Genomic DNA, 17955 nt, shown 5'->3' with positions numbered 1-17955 from the left:
TTACCGACCAGTGCACTCAATCATTTTACATAAAAGCCAGTTTGGTGTAGTGGTTAAGTGCGCGGACTCTAATCTGGGAGAACCGGGTTTGATCCCCCACTCCTCCACATGCACCTGCTGGTGTGACCTTGGGTCAGTCACAAGCTCCGGCACAGCTGTCCTTGAAAAAGAGCAGTTTGTGTCAGAGTTCTCTCAGCCCCACCCGCCTCACAGGGTGTCTGTTGTGGGAAGGGGAAGGGAAAGGAGTTTGTAAGCGGCCCTGAGACTCCAATTGAAGGGCGGGGTATAAATCCAATCTCTTCTTCTCTCTTCTAAAAACATTTGAATAAGAAATATGGGATAAAACCAAAAGCGGTATACTTAAATTTAAAAATCTGTGACTATGGATCGATTTATCTATCTATCATCATCAATCTCTGTATGGCATATCTGAAAATAAATAAGCCTAGTCTTGCATTTGAGTACATATAATATTTCTTTACGTTGTTTTCAAACCGTACCACCTTATGTGTCTGCTACCAAAGTTTCCCCTCAGCGCTCAAACTCTGCAGATGGTGATTATCTCCCTCTGCAATTTGCCACACCACTGCAATCTTTCCTCATAACCGAGGTAGCATCAGTACTGGTAAACAAGTCTGAAATAGGTGACAAATGCCCTCACCCATGTGCTATTAAAAATGAGTGCAAGAGGAAGGCAGAGGGAGCTGTCAGTCCCATCTTTCATACTTGGTTTGGAGCAGTCAGCCTTGAGACTGGTGTAAGTCCAGCCTCAACTCTCTTTCAAATCATGTGTGTTTGCTGGTAGAAATAAGGCCAGTGCATTTCCATTTAAGGGACATACGGTGGCAGGCAGCCTTCACCCAAGGGAAGGTGGGCACAAGAGAGTCTGTATCTGGAGAAGTTTGCTGCCGGGATGGTGAAGCTTGTGATCTTGCTGATTCTGTTCCTGCCCATGGCATATCAAATAGATACTTGGAAGTATCATAGGAATGAACCCATTCCAGTTCCACATGACTTCTATCAGCTCGGGGACATCCTCGTTGGTGGGATTGTTTCTCAGATGGTTTACCCTCTTCACACAATTCTTTTCAAAGGGCATCCTTCAGACGGCTCTAACTTTCCAGAGTAAGCATTTCCATGCCTTACTTGCATCATATAAGCCTGGCCAGATCAAAGATCCTAGCAACTGTTCTTGACAGGATTGTTGAAGTGTTTGCTATGTTGATAGTATATGGGAGTTTCTTCTCCCAGAGTGAGAGTTTTTCATATTTTGAAGGCTGGGTTGAAGTGGGGGAAGGAAAGAAAGAGAGAGAAACTAAAATGGGTTTAGACTTCCGTAACTATAGGCTTGTACCACCCACTTGTTATCCTCACCAAATTCAGAGTGAATTGTTGTTGTTGTCTGACTCTTTGCGACCCCATGGACCACATCACGCCAGGCAATGTTCCCTCTAAGATGAGTTAGTGTGAGCTAGTTCACAGTTTTTTAGCCTCCAGATCACAGATTTTTGTCTTAGCTCAGGAAGGATGGCACCAGAGCAAACTAATTTATGCAGTAGCCAAATTGCTCTTTCACAATGCTAATGCCAGTTCCTCACAAAGCAGAATTTTTGCTCACTAGACTCCACAGCTTAGACACCAGGCCCTCCTGTCTTCTGTCATCCACCAGAGTTTGCTCAATTTTGTGTTCGTTGTATTGATAACAAAGTTTAACCATCTCATCCTTTGCCGCCCCTTCTTCTTTTACCTTCAATAATTCCCAGAATCAGGCACGCCAATGAGTGCTCCCTTCTCAATTGGTGGCCAAAGTATTTGAGCTTCAGCTTCAGTATCTGGCCTTCCAGGGAACAGTCAGGGTTGATTTCCTTTAGGATTGACTGATTTGATCTCCTTGCATGCAATTACTATAGAGTGCAAACTTATAAGATTGTAAAATACTAAATAAAATAAAAGGAACAAGGAACCCCTTCAGAATGCATTATATATATTCAAATATAAAAGTACGGGGAAAGCTGTAAATAGGGCTCTTTTAAAAAAAGAAATCTAAAACTTTTTACCATATTCCCGTAAGTAGCCACTATAGATACTCTGTCAAAAGGACAATAGAGTTACTGTGTGATGCTGGAGCCCTCTGTAGTTCATAAGATTATGCATAAAGTAGAGGAAGTAGATTTTCTATTTCTTGCTCTCATAATACTCATAACCATTAATACTTGCAGTAAGGAGGACCCAATGAAGTTGATGGGCAATAGATTAAGGATGAAAAAGGGAAGGAATTCTTCACTCAACAAGTAATTGACTTGTGGAATTCAGTGGTAGTGGACATAGTGATGGTCACCTGCACTGATGGTTTTAAAGGGATTAGTCAGATTAATGAAGGACAGGTCAATCAATAAGTACTAGCCATGGTGACTGAAGGGAACCTTCACATTCAGAGGCAGTAACACTTGGAATACCAGTGCTAGAAAGATTAGCAGAAGGCCTTGGACTCTGTGCCCTGTTTTTGGCCCTCCAGGGCAACTGGATGGCTGCTGTGTGAGACAGTATGTATGCACCCTTGGTGTAATCCAGCAGGACTTTTCTTATGTCCTCATCTGCTAAAGGTTTTGCTGCTCCATTCCTGAGGTTCACGAGAAAACAATCTCTGAGAAAGGAATGGCTGCATCTTGTTCATTGCAAACACATGAACCTCAAGTCATTGTGCACTGCATTCTGTCTTATTTTAAGTGCTGTAGCTGCTAAGGTACATTTTAAATGCTTGATAACATATTGTCGGAGAACTGGCTGTTACACAGTATTGATGTTCTAGTGTCCAACAAATGTTACTGGATTTGAAGAAGAATAAGTTTCCTTGCTCACAAGACAGCAATAGCAATTCTAATTAACTTACACTGGAGTAACTCAAAAAGAAGATTGTTTTAAACCATCAAAGAATTTTCCTACTAAAGAAGATGCTATTCTGTTTACAGCATGCTGACAAAGTTCTACCAGCATGTCCTGGCTTTGGTGTTTGCTGTAGATGAAATCAACCAGAACCCCAAGATCCTGCCCAATGTCACTCTTGGGTTCCACATTTGTGACAGCTACTACAATATCCAAATGACCTATCATGCCATGCTTCATCTCCTCTTCCAATTGAGCAAATATTTTCCCAACTATGAATGTGGTATCCAGAAAAATGTAATGGCTATCATTGGGGGACTTAGTTTTGACATCTCCTTCCATATGGCAGACATCTTAAGTCTTTACAAGATACCACAGGTAAGATTTATGTGTGGAGTGCTTTCAAATTACACTTTCCTTTCTGGTTGTTATTTTGAGGTTCAGAAGGAGGATAAACAGACAAAAGAAATCTTGCCTGGTGCATGAAAGAAAAAAGGAGATAGAACTAAGTCTTGAGTAAGGTCTTGTTTGAAATCTTGTTATCTTGATCATTTGCCACCAACTGCATTATATTACCACACCTTGAGGAAATTCAGAGAGAACAGCCTTTGATGTGGATGCTCAGATAACCACTTTTGCTTGAAGCACAGCCCTACATTAGAGCCAGTCAAACTTTCAGCAAATCTTTCCTTTGCCTTTGAAATGTCTTTGTCCTGGGGAAATAGGGTATGCGAATTTTCATACTGTGCATCTACACAAACCACGGCCATTGCCTCAGTATTTAAAGTCATGAAACATTAACATTTCACCATTAGTGACTGTGTGAGGTGTCTCCCAAGGCTCTTTATGGTGCCTGACTTGTGGTTTATTAACATCAAAGGCAGGTTAGCTATTTGATTTTGGAAAAACTCACACATGCATATTCTGACATTACTTCATGGGAATTGTATTTATGCTGGGGGAGGAAAACCTAGTATTTCCTATGCTACCACAATCCTTATTTATGATGAACCGTATCTACAAGCTGGAAATGTAACTTATTGATCGAAGCAGTGCCTGTCCAAAATCCTTGGAGCATATGAAACAGCATGGAAGAAAGGCTGTAGAAGCAGCTGCTAGGATATATTCTGTGGGACGGAATGCTGAAAAGGAACAAACCTCAGTGATAGGATAGTTGATTTGGACTTTGAATTTGATTCTGGGATAATCTGAAACTTCCTTTGGCAAATATTCACAGCATAAACAGGCACAGGAACAGATAGACATTCTTCTCTACAAATGTATTCAAATACCTGTGCATTTCTTTTCAGGTTGCCTATGGGTCATTTGCCCAAGAGGAGATTACTACGACACAGTTCCCTTCCTTTTACCGCATGGGCCCAAATGAAGCACAGCAATACACAGGAATTATCCAATTACTTCAGTATTTTGGGTGGACATGGGTTGGTCTCTTTGCTGTGGATGATGACAGCGGAGAACATTTCTTTCAAGCCCTGGAGCCATTATTTTCCAAGCATGGAATCTGTCTGGCATTCACAAAAAGAATCCCAAACCAAATCAATTGGGATACCTTGCATGAACTTCATAATTTTATGTCAACTATATATCTGCCTTTCAGAGATACCAAAGCCAGTACATTTATCTTCTATGGAGAATCAAGGACAATCATATCACTGAATGGTTTTCTGTTTCTAGCAGACCATAGCTCTAAGGAAAATACATCATTTAGAAAGGTGTGGATTATAACAGCCCAAGTTGATTTTGCATTAACAGGCATTCAGCGGAACTGGGATTTCCGGGTCTTCCAAGGTGCACTTTCCTTCAGAATTCACTCAAATGAACCTTTAGGTTTCCAAAACTTTCTAAAGAAAATTAAACCATATTGGGAACAAAAAGATGGGTTTCTCAAGGAATTTTGGGAACAGGCATTTGGTTGCTCATTACTAGATTCCCATGAGGCAGAGGTGGAAGATACATTATGTACTGGGGAGGAGTGGCTGGACAGCCTTCCAGGGCATAGTTTTGAAATGCGCATGACGGGCCACAGCTACAGCATCTACAATGCTATCTATGCCATGGCATATGCTTTACATACCATGTGCACATCTATGTCCAATCACAGAGAAATATTATGGGGCAAAAACCTTGAATTCCACCATCTCCATCCTTGGCAGGTATGGTCATGGACACCTTGGCACAAAATAAGGGAACATGAATGATTAGTGAGCGGACATACACACAGAATCCAATGGAAAAAAGAGAGTCAGGCTGAAAAAAAAAGATTAACCATGGATTTTTATTCTTCTCACATTGTGAAGCTGCTGCATTGTCCAACTGTTCAACATGAAATTTCCTAAAGTGACTAGGAATATTTATAATCTCAACATAAAGACTATAACATTGTTGCTTTCTTTTTTCTTTCAACCAGCTACACCCATTTCTTCAAGGCATTTCGTTTAACAACTCAGCAGGTGAACTTGTGACTTTTGAGGATAATAGGGAAATGGGAGATGGATTTGATATCATGAACTTGGTCATGTTCCCAAACAAGACTTTTGCTACAGTGAGAGTTGGAAGTGTGAATTCCAAAGCTCTGGAAAGACAAGCATTCATCCTCCTTGAGGACAGAATTGTGTGGCAAACAAGTTTTAACCAGGTGCAGATTGTGGGCTCTTCTCAGGGGCCACTCTGAGTGATTCAAGGAAAGCTATACTCTTTCTCTTCATATCCTCATCCTTTTATTCATATCTCTCTCTCTATCTCTCTTTCTCATCTATGTATCTGGATTTAGTAATATTTGGATCCTTATCTCAGAATAGAAAAGAAATTGCTCATAAACTCATCCTTCTTTAACAATGGTATTACCAATTGTTTCCAATCTTTTCCAGCCAACATGAGATTGGCTAAAGTATATTCTGATCCCCTCAGACTAAATACCCTAGGATTTCCTCAGGTGAGTTGATTGTTCAAAATCAAACCAGTCATTCTTTTCGTTGATTGAAATAGATTAACTGATAAACAGGTTTAAATAGTTCTATGTTCTTTTTTATTTTTAAAGCAAAAGAAAGAAAGAAAAGGAAATAGGGTACAGAAAAAATGGGGAAAGGGGATTGCTCATATAAAAAAGAACATTTTGAAACATTCACAAACATCAAAGATTGTTTAGATAATTATAATATATTTCATATAAAATGAGTAGCTATGTAGATTGTAATGTAGGTACTTTAGATATTAATAACATGCTAGACATATATGTATCAGATATAGAAATTTCAAAAAAAAATATGGAAATTAGTTTCCCCCCCAACCATATTACTATTATACGATTACAATAAAGATTACAACAATTGTGTTTCTTCCAATTATACACTATGGCACTGCCAGTGTCTACTTAATATATGTATAGGTAAACAAATTTGTTTTCTTATTCACTACCAGTGAATGCTTGTTAAACAATTTCTATCATCTCCTCGAACTCCTAGACAAATAATACATAATTTAGTAAACAGATAACTAATAATTACTTTATTATTTCTTAGGCATTTACCATGAACCGCAAACTGTTTCTCCTAGTATTCTTTCTTCTAAGTTTTATAATCTTTAATTGCAATAATTTAAAACAATATCTATTTCTTCATAGTGGAGTTCTTGGAGGTTATCACCTCACTTTGGTGCTTCGGAAGGATCCGAAGGGGATCTTTGCCTAAGACCCCACCCTGTGAGAGGTTGTGGGGGAATTCCTCCTGAATGCCTCACCCACCCTGCTCTGATCATATAAATGTTTAATCCTACTTCTCTCTCTTAGGGGCCTCCAAATGTTATCAGAAGCTCTTGAAAGTTCTTGTATAGTCCTTAGGGCTCATCTCTATTGTTGTTCAGTCGCACAGTCGAGTCCGACTCTTCGCGGCCCCATGGACCAGATCTCTATTAAGTTTTATTATATAGCCTCTTTTTCTAGAGTTCTTAACATATCTTCCCCATATTTGACATCATGAACAGTGAAGGCTCTGCCTTTATGGTTTATTGAAAGGTGCCCCAACGGGAGCCAGCGATAGTGAATGTGTCTTTCTGCTACGCATTGTGCAATTGGTTTCAGGTCCCGGCGTGCTGTTAAAATCTCATATGGTAAGTCTTGATATACTTGATATAGTTGAAGTCCACTATTCATCCTGGCAGCTTCTAACATGATCTTCTTTGCTTTAATGTCAATTAGTTCAACCTTATGTCAGGGATCAAAGCAGGAGAGCCAGATTGCGGTGGATTCAAATGGTATGCTTGACTAATCAGTGGAGCCAGAAGTTGCAACAGGGTTTGGAGCCATTCATTTAAAACAATCGTGAGATCTTTATCCATTACAAAATTTGGGGAAATTCCCCTAAGTTTAATTTTCCTTTCAGGGGCTTCGATGCCCAAGAGTATAATTTTACTACTGCTCCATCTTTCAAAAGTCCTTAATTTTTCTATTGCTTTTGAATTTACAGCTGCCACAGACAATGCTTTGTCTGTTTTATCTTTCAAGTCGGTTATATTCTGGTTCATGGAGTCGAGCTTTTGATGAATTGGGGTGATAATTTCCTTCAGTTCTTTTTTCATCTCTGAGAACATAGCTTGAATGTCTTTTTATGTTATAGAGTCCTCACATTTTCTTTTGCCCATTTGGGCTCCTGCTGCTTCATCTGAGTCAGCTTCCATCAAGGGGGGGGAGACTCCTCCTCCGAAGTTTGCATAGTTCTCTCTGCTTCTTAAGGTTCTTTGGGTTCCCCCCCTCCTTTGCCTCCTATTGGCTTTCCCATTCCTCTCAGCAAACAACTATTATCTTTGGAGTCCTTAATTAATCTTGTTTTGGCGTTTTTAGGAGCTCAGACACGGAGGCTGCTTCAGTCTTGACCGTGCAAGCTCGCAGTCACTGGAAAACAAACCAATGTATAACTTTTGATGAAAACATCAAACAATAAACAGTATTATATCACTGCTAATCAGACCAAGCAACTGATATTCACTTCCCCCCTTTCAACCCTTATCAAAGTAAGCACAATAGGCTTTCCATTTCTCCTAAAATTCCATAATTTATTTTTTATTTATATAGTTTGTTAGGCTTGCCATTATCACATATTCAGCCAATTTGTCCTTCCAGTTCTCATAGGTTGGGCATTCTTCAGCTTTCCACTTGATTGCCAATGCTACTCTGGCAACAGCATGTATCTTACATAGATCTATGTTCTGATTTAAGATATCATAAATGCTTGAAACATCATTAGCTAAGACACATTCTCATCATAAAGCATGACACTTCTGGGAGTAAATTAGAGATTTAATCTCTTGAGCTAAAGATGGTGGTATTTATTTACTCTTAATCCCTGTTTAATCTGTTCAGGATGGGAAACTAAAGAAGGTAGTTTAACAGCTTGTTTATCCTCAGTCAAAATTAGAGAAAATGGAAGACAATCTCTCCCTAAAAAGTCATAAGAACATAAGAGACATCAGTGTTGGATCAGACCAAAAGCCCATCCAGTCCAACACTCTGTCACGCAGTGGCCAAAAATACCAGGTGCCATCAGGAGGTCCAGCAGTGGGGCCAGGACATTAGAAGCCCTCCCACTGTTGACCCCCCCCGCCCAAGCACCAAGAAAACAGAGCATCACTTGCCCCAGAGTTCCTATCTATACCTTCTGGCTAATAGCCACTGATGGACCTCTGCTCCATATGCTTATCTAATTCCCTTTTGAAGCCGTCCATGCTTGTAGCTGCCACCACTTCCTGTGGCAGTGAATTCCAAGTGTTAATCACTCTTTGGGTGAAGAAGTACTTCCTTTTATCCGTTCTAACCCGACCGCTCAGCAATTTCATGGAGTGCCCACGGGTTCTTGTATTGTGAGAAAGGGAGAAAAGTACCTCTTTCTTTACCTGCTCTTTCCCATGCATAATCTTATAAACCTCGATCATGTCACCCCTCAGTCGTCTTTTCTCCAAGCTAAAGAGCCCTAAGCGCTTTAACCTTTCCTCATAGGGAAAGTGTTCCAACCCTTTTATCATTCGAGTTGCTCTTTTCTGCACTTTTTCCAAAGCTATAATATCCTTTTTAAGGTGTGGTGACCAGAATTGCACACAGTATTCCAAATGAGGTCTCACCATTGATTTATATAGGGGCATTATTATATTGGCTGATCTGTTTTCAATACCCTTCCTAATAATCCCCAGCATAGCATTTGCCTTCTTTATTGCAGTCACACACTGTCTCGACATTTTCAGTGAGTTATCTACTACAACTCCAAGATCTCTCTCTTGATCTGTCTCTGCCAGTTCAGACCCCATCAATGTGTATTTATATTTAGGATTTTTGGCTCCAATGTGCATCACCTTGCACTTGGCCACATTGAACCCCATTTGCCATGTTGACGCCCACTTGCCCATCTTTGACAGATCCCTTTGGAGTGCCTCACAATCCTCACTGGTTTTCACCACCCTGAACAACTTCGTATCATCCGCAAATTTAGCCACTTCACTGCTTACTCCCAACTCCAAATCATTAATAAACAAGTTAAAAAGCATCAGACCAAGTACTGATCCCTGAAGTACCCCACTGTGAAAATTGCCAGATTTGTACTCACTCTCTGTTTTCTATTAATTAGCCAGTAATCCTTTTATCCCATGATTTCTGAGCTTACTTAGGAGCCTTTGATGAGGAACTTTATCAAAAACTTTCTGAAAGTCAAGGTAAACAGTATCTATTGGGCCTCTCTTGTCCACATGTTTGTTCACCCCCTCAAAGAACATTAACAGGTTAGTGATACAAGATCTTCCCTTACAGAACCCATGCTGAGTCTGCCTCAATAGGTTTTGTTCATCTATGTGCCTACTAATTCTTTCCTTAATAATGGTTTCCACCAATTTACCCGGTATCGACATCAGACTGGCTGGCCTTTAATTTCCCAGATCTCCTCTTGAACCCTTTTTAAAGATGGGAGTGACATTCGCTACCTTACAGTCCTCAGGAATGGAGGCAGATTTTAAGGAAAGATTACATATTTTTTTCAGGAGATCCATAAGTTCACATTTGAGTTCTTTCAGAACTCTTGGATGTATGCCATCTGGGCCTGGTGATTTATCACTTTTTATGTTCTCTATCAGTTTTAGGATCTCCTCTCTCATCACCTCAATCTGACTCAGGTCTTTCAACACCCCTCCTGAAATCAGCGGTTCTGGAGTGGGCAAGCACTTCTCATCTTCCACAAAAAATGCATTTAGCTTCTCAGCCATTTCCCTATCACCCTTCAGTACTCCTTTTACCCCTTGGTCATCCAAGGGCCCCACTGTGTCCCTGGCTGGTTTCCTGTTTCTAATGTATTTGAAGAAAGTTTAGTCTCCTGCTTTAAACTTATAGATGCTTCCTAGCACCTCTTTAGGGATCAGACAATAATCAACTCTGCAGGTGCCTCTGTGAGGAAAGGAAGTAAAGGCCCCTTCTGGGCCTATCAAGTTATTTCTATTTAGGGTTGCCAGGTCTGTGTTGGAAAATACCTGTAGACTTTGAGGGTGGATCCAGAAGAGGGCAGGGTTAGGGGAGGAGAGGGGCCTCAGCATGGTACAATGCCATAGCGTCCACCCTTCAAAGCAGCCATTTTCCCCAGGGAAGCTGATCTCTGTCAGCTGGAGATCAGTTGTAAAAGTGGGAGATCCCAAGGCCCCACCTGGAGGCTGGGAAACCTAATTGCATTCACTATCACCAAATTATGGGATAAAACAAACTTTGTTAATTGCTTACCAGCTACATTTACCCCTTGATCTCACTTGACCTATTAAAGAGAAAATTCTATGGGAAGGCTTTCATATCTATATTTGATTGTAATAGGTCAATTTTTTTAAAAAAAGTGAGTTGCCAACAAAGATTATCATCCCTTGGCTGAGTTCAGACTGACAGTTTGGCCCAATATACGCACGACACAAAAGGATTAAAGGGGCCAGTTCACACAGCCACAGCTGTCAGGCATTCCCCAGCTGTACTCAACCCGTCCTATGACTATTCCCTTCCAAGTTAAAAAAGTACCAGGTGAAAGCGGTAGCAAGCCCTGGAGACCGTGTTGATCCCGCTTCCCAGAAGTGTGCACATTAAAAGCCACAGAAAGCTGCATTGCTGCGCCTATGTGCCTATAGGCACATGTCGCCGGAGGGAAAAAAGCTGCTTACAGTGGGGGCAAACACTGCAAACACTCCCTTGCGCCTCCTCCCCAGTATGCTCCCACATCAGTAGGTGCAGTGCAACCTGGAATCCCCGGCACAACTTGGTCTGGGTCTTTTTGCCCCACCTTCCTCGTGCTTCATACTGCCAGTCTGTCCTCAGCCCTTGTTTTAACACCAGCACCTCCTAGCAGAGAGTCCTGTACCAGCCACTCACTGCTTCCTTTTATTTCTCCCCTGGATTCTGCTCCCTCCTGTACCTCAAAATCATTCTCTTGCTGTAGACCCTTGTCAAAGATGTCAGCGTTATCCAAAGCTTCAAAGCGATTTTTTTTCTACCTCAAAAGAAATAACCTAGCCTGCATTGCTTAGTCGCACGTTGCTTTTCCTCTTCAAGAGGATACCCTCATTTAATCCTCATCTCAGTGTTAAAGAGGGTTGTAATATTTAATAAATATTAAGAAGATTAATGTAAATAAGGCTAGATAAATCAAAAATGGCCCAGTAATAAGACTATTATTTTAACCTCAATCACTTCAATATGAGACAGAGACAATTTAGACTGAGGATGACCACTGGAAAGGGAACAAAGACAGATAGGGAAAACCTCAAAAGGATAAAAAGGGGAAAAGATAAAATAATGTTGCAAAATTGTTATAATATTTGCTATAAAATTGTTATAAAATTATTGTAAATCTGCAGGTTAAAACTATGGCTAAAAAGCTACTATTTATCTCTCTATATATTTATCTCTCTATTGCTGGCTATGCGCTGTAACAATAAAATTCATTCATTCTCTATAAAATAATTCTGTTTTGGTAGTGGCAGTCTCCTGAACATTCCATACACTCCCAAATCAGTTGGCTCTCTGATCTGTCACTCAGAAGCTGCCCCTATCCAATGGTTCCGTTGCCTGAGTCTCGCCTCCAATGTTCTAAACAGTTTGCTGCTCCTCTCCCCCTAATAGCCAGTAACACAGAAGTGATTTGCATATGTGACCTGGTTGGTCTTTGCCTCTAACATTCTAAACAGTTGGCCAAAATACATATCCCAATCTTCCTTTAAATAATCATTGGAGTTGTCAATCTTCCTGTGGGGCCTGGAGATCTTCCAGAAATCACCATGTTCCCCAGCCACAGGACATTCTTTCCCCTAAAGAAAATTTCCCAACTATTACAATGGCAGCTTTGGGCAATGGACTCTATGACATTATACCTTGCTGAAGTCTCTCTGCACCCCAAACCCTGCCCTCCCCAGGCGCTACCCCGCAAATCTACAGGTATGGCCCTCCCCTTAGTATTGCTAGACTCCAGGCAGCACCTGGAGATCTCCAAGGTCAGTTCTCCTGGAGAAAATGGCTGCTTTGGGCAGTGGACTCTATGGCATTATACCCTGCTGAGGTCCCTCCACACCCCAAACCCTGCCCTCCCCAGGCACTATCCCTCAAATCTACAGGTATTTCCCAACCCAGAGTTGGCAATCCTGTAACTGGCTATGGAACTGCTTTCCAGACCCTTGGAACCCAGAAGACATGGCATAGGAGGAGGTGCTTTTCTACCTTAGCTGTCACTGCATAACCCCAAATCAATGTAAGTCAGGGGTGGAGGGAACCATACCTGTTACCATGAGGCTGTCCTCCCATACTACCCACTTGGGGCAGCAAAATGACTTGAGATAGCTCTGCCTTATAGCTAAGCAGAAGGAAATAAACATGGCTCTCCTCCCTCTATTTCCCCCCTTCCCCCTGCCATCCCACCAGCCACAGCAGGGACACTCACCAGGAGCTTCCTTCTAGAACTCGTATTTCTTCCCACAATGGGCCATACTCCTAATATAAAATAATTACAAATTTAGAGGCTAAAAAGCCGTAACTAAAAAAAGTTAAAGCTAAAAAGCAACTTGGCACACTTCTCTCCTTAAAAATCCCCTTCAGGGCAACATCAAATGGAAAATAGCTCAGCATCTCCCCCCCCAAAAAAAAAAAAAAAAAGAGGAAGAAGAAGAAGAAAAAAGAGGGGTAATGCCCCACTCAGACCTGCTCCTTGGTTAAATGTTAATCAGCTAGAAAGTCAACAGCAGAAGCAGCTGCAGAGAGATTTAAACTTAAAACATAATATAAACTTATAATTGAAGAATATAAAACTTAGAAGCTTGGAAGTAAGCATGTGGGAGGAATATAACTATCCCTCAAATGAGCAAACTCTGTCAAACTAGCTCACTCAGTCACACAATGGGAATGAGAAGCTCAGTGTCAAATTCAGCCAAGGGAGTATGTTTAAAATCAAGATCAAAACCGTGTTTGCAAGCATTCCAATTTTACTGCACATATGAACAGTAACATAGTGTCTTAGTTTCACCCATCATATGGTCCTGTTATTTTTAAACAGGGTGTGCCTGTTTCTGTGTGCAATGACTACTGCCTCCCTGGTTATCAGAAGAAAAAGAAGGAAGGGGAGAAATTTTGCTGCTATGATTGTGTTCCTTGCCCAGAAGGGAAGATTTCAAACCACCAAGGTACATGGTTTAAAGTGCAATCTTGTGCACCCTCACAGTGATCTAAGTAGAAAGCAGTGGTCTTTGAATGGATGAGCTCTACATAGAATGCAACTGGAAAGGCCATAGCATCAAGATGGACGTTTTCATTGTCACAGGGAACAGAGTGGGGTTTTCTTCCTCCGTTCCTAGAGACCTTAAGATACCCAATCTGCCAAACCCACTTACCTACTGAAAGCTTTTTCTGTGATGACAACAGGTTTTAGGTGGGCAGGATGGAGGAGGGCACGACAGTGAAAATGAAAATGAGGTTGTTCCCCCATTGGAAATCCCAAGCAGTCATCATTAAGAGGCTCAAAGACTTCTGAGAACTCAGAACACTGTTCCCCCCCCCATATAATGTAATGCATAACTGGAAATATATAATTAAACAATAAACATAATTTCAAGGGGGGAAAGGATATGACCGTGAGTTAGACATTTTAAAGGATGAAATGTTGAAAAATTGAAAGAAATTGAATAAACCTTTGACACAAAGATACATGTATATGGACTTCAAGTCACAATTGTCTTAAGGTGATGACCCCAGCAAGGAGCTTTGAAAGGGAAGTGAGAAGCAGAGGTGGCTTGTAATTGTCCTCCTCTGAAGAGTCTTCTTGGGTTGTCTCCCATCCATGTACCAACCATGTTAGCTTCCGAGATCTGACAAGATCAGGCTATACCATACCATTTAAAAACCCCTTACACAAAGAACCAAAAGTTAAAATGCAGTGAATAAAATACCATATTACCACTAAATCTAAGATCAACTTCAAAGCCACTTGTTATACCAGTAGGACCATAAATGGACAGGAGAAAGTTGACCATGGGACAAATAGAAGGCACAGGTTCAGACCCCACAAACAGGGGATGCTGGAAAAAACAATAACATTAGGTCATTTCGTAGAGTGACAACATGAAGATATAATGGTCCCCAGCTCAACTACAAGCTTTGATGGAAGAGACTGTTTCTCAACGACAGAGCATCTGTCTTGCATGGAGAAGGTCCCAGCTTCAAAACTCAGTGTTTCCAGACAAGAGACATAAAAGACCTCTCTACATGGAGAGGTGCCTCCAATCAAAGAGCACAATACTGACATGGAAAAACCAGTTCCCTAACTCAGTGTAAGGCAGGCTCATGTGCACAGTAACAATCCCTCTTCCTGTTTTTTTGTTTTGTTTTCCTTAGACATGGTTGATTGTATCAAATGCCCAGAAGATCAGTATTCAAGCAAGAACAAAGATGGATGTATCAGCAAAGTGACAACCTTCTTGTCATTTGAAGAACCTTTAGGAATCAGCTTAGCTATCCTTGCAGTTTCTTGTTTCCTCATCACAGCATTTGTGTTTGGAGTTTTCATTAAGAACAAAGACACCCCCATAGTCAAAGCCAACAACCAGGATATCACCTACACTCTCCTCATCTCCTTTCTGCTCTGCTTCCTCTGTTCTTTGCTGTTTCTTGGAAAACCAAGCACTGTGACCTGCTTCATCCGACAATCTGCTTTTGGGATAATCTTTTCAGTGTCTGTTTCTTGTGTGTTGGCCAAAACCATCACTGTAGTGCTAGCTTTTATGGCCACCAAACCAGGATCTGGCCTGAGAAAGTGGGTTGGGAAAAGACTGGCCAACTCCATTGTCCTTTCCTGCTCCCTTGTGCAAGCAGGCATCTGTATGGTGTGGCTGGGAACATCTCCCCCCTTCCCAGATTTAGACATGCATTCCATGGCTGAGAAGATTGTAGCAGAATGTAATGAAGGATCTGCAGTCATGTTCTATATTGCCCTGGGTTACTTGGGACTATTGTCTCTCATAAGCTTGACTGTGGCTTTCTTTGCCAGGAAGTTGCCGGACAGTTTTAATGAGGCCAAGTTTATCACTTTCAGCATGCTCATCTTTTGTAGTGTTTGGATGTCTTTTGTTCCAGCCTACCTGAGCACCAAGGGGAAATCCATGGTCGCAGTACAGATATTCTCTATCTTGGCCTCCAGTGCTGCATTGCTGGGTTGCATTTTTTCCCCTAAATGCTACATTATTGTGCTGAGGCCTGATTTGAATACCAGAGATCAGATAATTAGAAGAAAGGATTAAAGGATGTTTGACACATTGTATATATGGAGAGACAGCCTGATGGAGGAATATCACATCAAATCATAGAATCATAGAGTAGGAAGGTACCTATGGGGTCATCTAGACCAACCCCCTGCTTTGGTCTAGGCAGGAAATTCACAAATACCTCCCCCTCCATACCCACAGTGACCACTATTCCATGCCCAGAAGATAACAAAAAAACCTCTAGGATCCCTGGCCAAACCAGCCTGGAGAAAAATGACTTCCTGACCCCAAAGTGGTAATCAGCATTTTCCTGGGTGTGTAAGAAAAGGCCGCAAGAAATAAGCAGTGAGGCAAACCTTCCTGCCCTCCCTCTCATGAGCTGCCTAAGTTCACAGAATCAGCATTGCTGTCAGATGGCCATCTAGTCTCTGTTTGAAAACCTCCAAAGAAGGAGAGCCCACCACCTCCCAAGGAAACCTGTTCAAATGAGGGATTGCTCTGTCAGGAAGTTCTTCCTAATGTTTAGTCAAAACCTCTTCTGATTTAATTACTTTAAACCAACATTCTAGAACTTAAGTGCTCTATAAAAACAGAATAAATAAGTAATACATGCAAATGAATAAGGGAAGGAAAACTTATATCTGTCCTTTTATGACTATTCTTCAGTTGTGTGCATAGTTTAGGCAATGGTTTTACCTTTTTGCCAGCATTGCTCATCACCTATTCATATTACAGATCCCGCCCGCATCAATCTTTTTTTTGGGGGGTGGGGGGGTTAAAGTTACTAGTAACAGGGTGAATGACTCAGTTCATGAAACATTTCTCCAGCTGCACCAGAGACTGCTGGGAATGAAAGAATCATGGGATTTGGGGGACATTTATCACACACAAAAGGATTTGCTGCCCTGCAATCGTATGAGGTGCTAATAAAGATTCTAAACAAGAACTTGATGTAAAATAAATGAAATTTATCTTAGTGAGAAATACTGACTCCCATCCTCTTGACAGAACTGGATCGAGGCAGATCAATATGAGACTCCTGAAGCATCTGTAGAACAGTGGGATACCTTGGTTCCAGGGCTCTTTTTGTAGCAGGAACTCCTTTGCATATCAGGCAACAAACCCCTAATGTAGCCAATCCTCCAAGAGCTTACAATAGCCCCTGTAAGAAGAGCTCTGTAAACTCTTGGAGGATTGGCTACATTAGGGGTATGTCACCTAATATGCAAAGGAGTGCCTGCTACAAAGGCTGCAGTCCTCTGTATGTTTACCAGGGTGAAGCTATATTGGTCTCAATTGGACTTGAGGAGACATGATTAATAGTACACCAGACCTAAAGCCAGGGGTCATTTCATAGAAAAAGAGGTGCAGGAGCTCATTAGCATAACTCATTAGCATAACTCGTTTGCATATACCACACACCCTGACATCACTGGAAGTGTGTCAGAAGGCAACACCCACCGCTCCACTGGACTGTTTTGGATTGCTAGTTATTGGGGGGAGGGGAACGTGCAAATCTGTCCTCGCAGAGGAGGGAGAGCTTGTACCTGAATAAACCTTGGCCTTAAAGGTGCCACTGGACTGTTTTGGTCCGGGGGGGAGCTCTGCAACTTACCTGGCTGCTTCTTGCTCTGACTGAGGGCTGCTGGGAGCAGGGGGTGGGGCTTGTTGCATGTGCCCACCCCCTGGGCTCTTTACTGCCGGAGCTCCGCTCCTGCGCGCTCCTGCAGGAAATGACCCCTGCCTAAAGCTAACACTGCCTCAGGGTCCCAATCAAGCCACTGGCTTTGCTTGCTGCCAGCTTTTCCTCTTGTTGCTGATTTATGATAAGGAACTAGAAGTCCTCTCCTGCTCTTGGTCCCACTAAATAGCTTAGGAAGCTACATCTACTTAAAAGGAAGATGACCCTGAAAGAAAGACATGCCACCTTAAAGAAGTTATACACAGGGTTGTTCGGTGTTGTTTTTTAAAAAAAACATTATTCCAAGGCATAAGCATAATTCGGATGGGAATGTGAGACGACCCCATAGTTTTTATGGTACACGTGGAAAATGTTATTGTATTTGAATAAACAGAGTATTTCTTTCTGATGTCTTTCAGACAGGTCACTAAACATGTTTGCCACCATGGTATCCATTTAGAGCTCAGACTCATCAGATGTAATTATCTTCCTCCACAATTACCCACACTACTGCAATTTTTTCCTCATAGCCAAGACAGGATCCGTGTTATTGAGCAAGTTGGAAAGAGAAGATAAATGCTCTCATCCCTGTGTTGTTTAAATGGGCAGAAGAGACAGACAGAGGGAGC

At 41.6% G+C, this 17955-nt stretch overlaps 1 protein-coding gene across 1 annotated transcript; it reads left to right on the top strand.

Annotated features, from left to right (window-relative positions):
* The first annotated feature begins 913 nt into the window (after window positions 1–913).
* Window positions 914–15681, top strand: LOC107112344 (vomeronasal type-2 receptor 26-like). Its single transcript, XM_015413466.1, has 6 exons — window positions 914–1125; window positions 2970–3261; window positions 4194–5057; window positions 5312–5446; window positions 13446–13572; window positions 14780–15681. The coding sequence occupies exons 1-6, from the start codon at window positions 914–916 to the stop codon at window positions 15679–15681; spliced, it is 2532 nt and encodes an 843-aa protein (XP_015268952.1).
* The last annotated feature ends 2274 nt before the right edge of the window (window positions 15682–17955 follow it).

The sequence above is a fragment of the Gekko japonicus genome, unplaced genomic scaffold (genome assembly GCF_001447785.1).
Source record: "Gekko japonicus isolate JY-2015 unplaced genomic scaffold, Gekko_japonicus_V1.1 scaffold146, whole genome shotgun sequence".
NCBI classification, from domain to species: domain Eukaryota; kingdom Metazoa; phylum Chordata; class Lepidosauria; order Squamata; family Gekkonidae; genus Gekko; species Gekko japonicus.
This window is presented reverse-complemented; position numbering and strand designations above follow the sequence as displayed.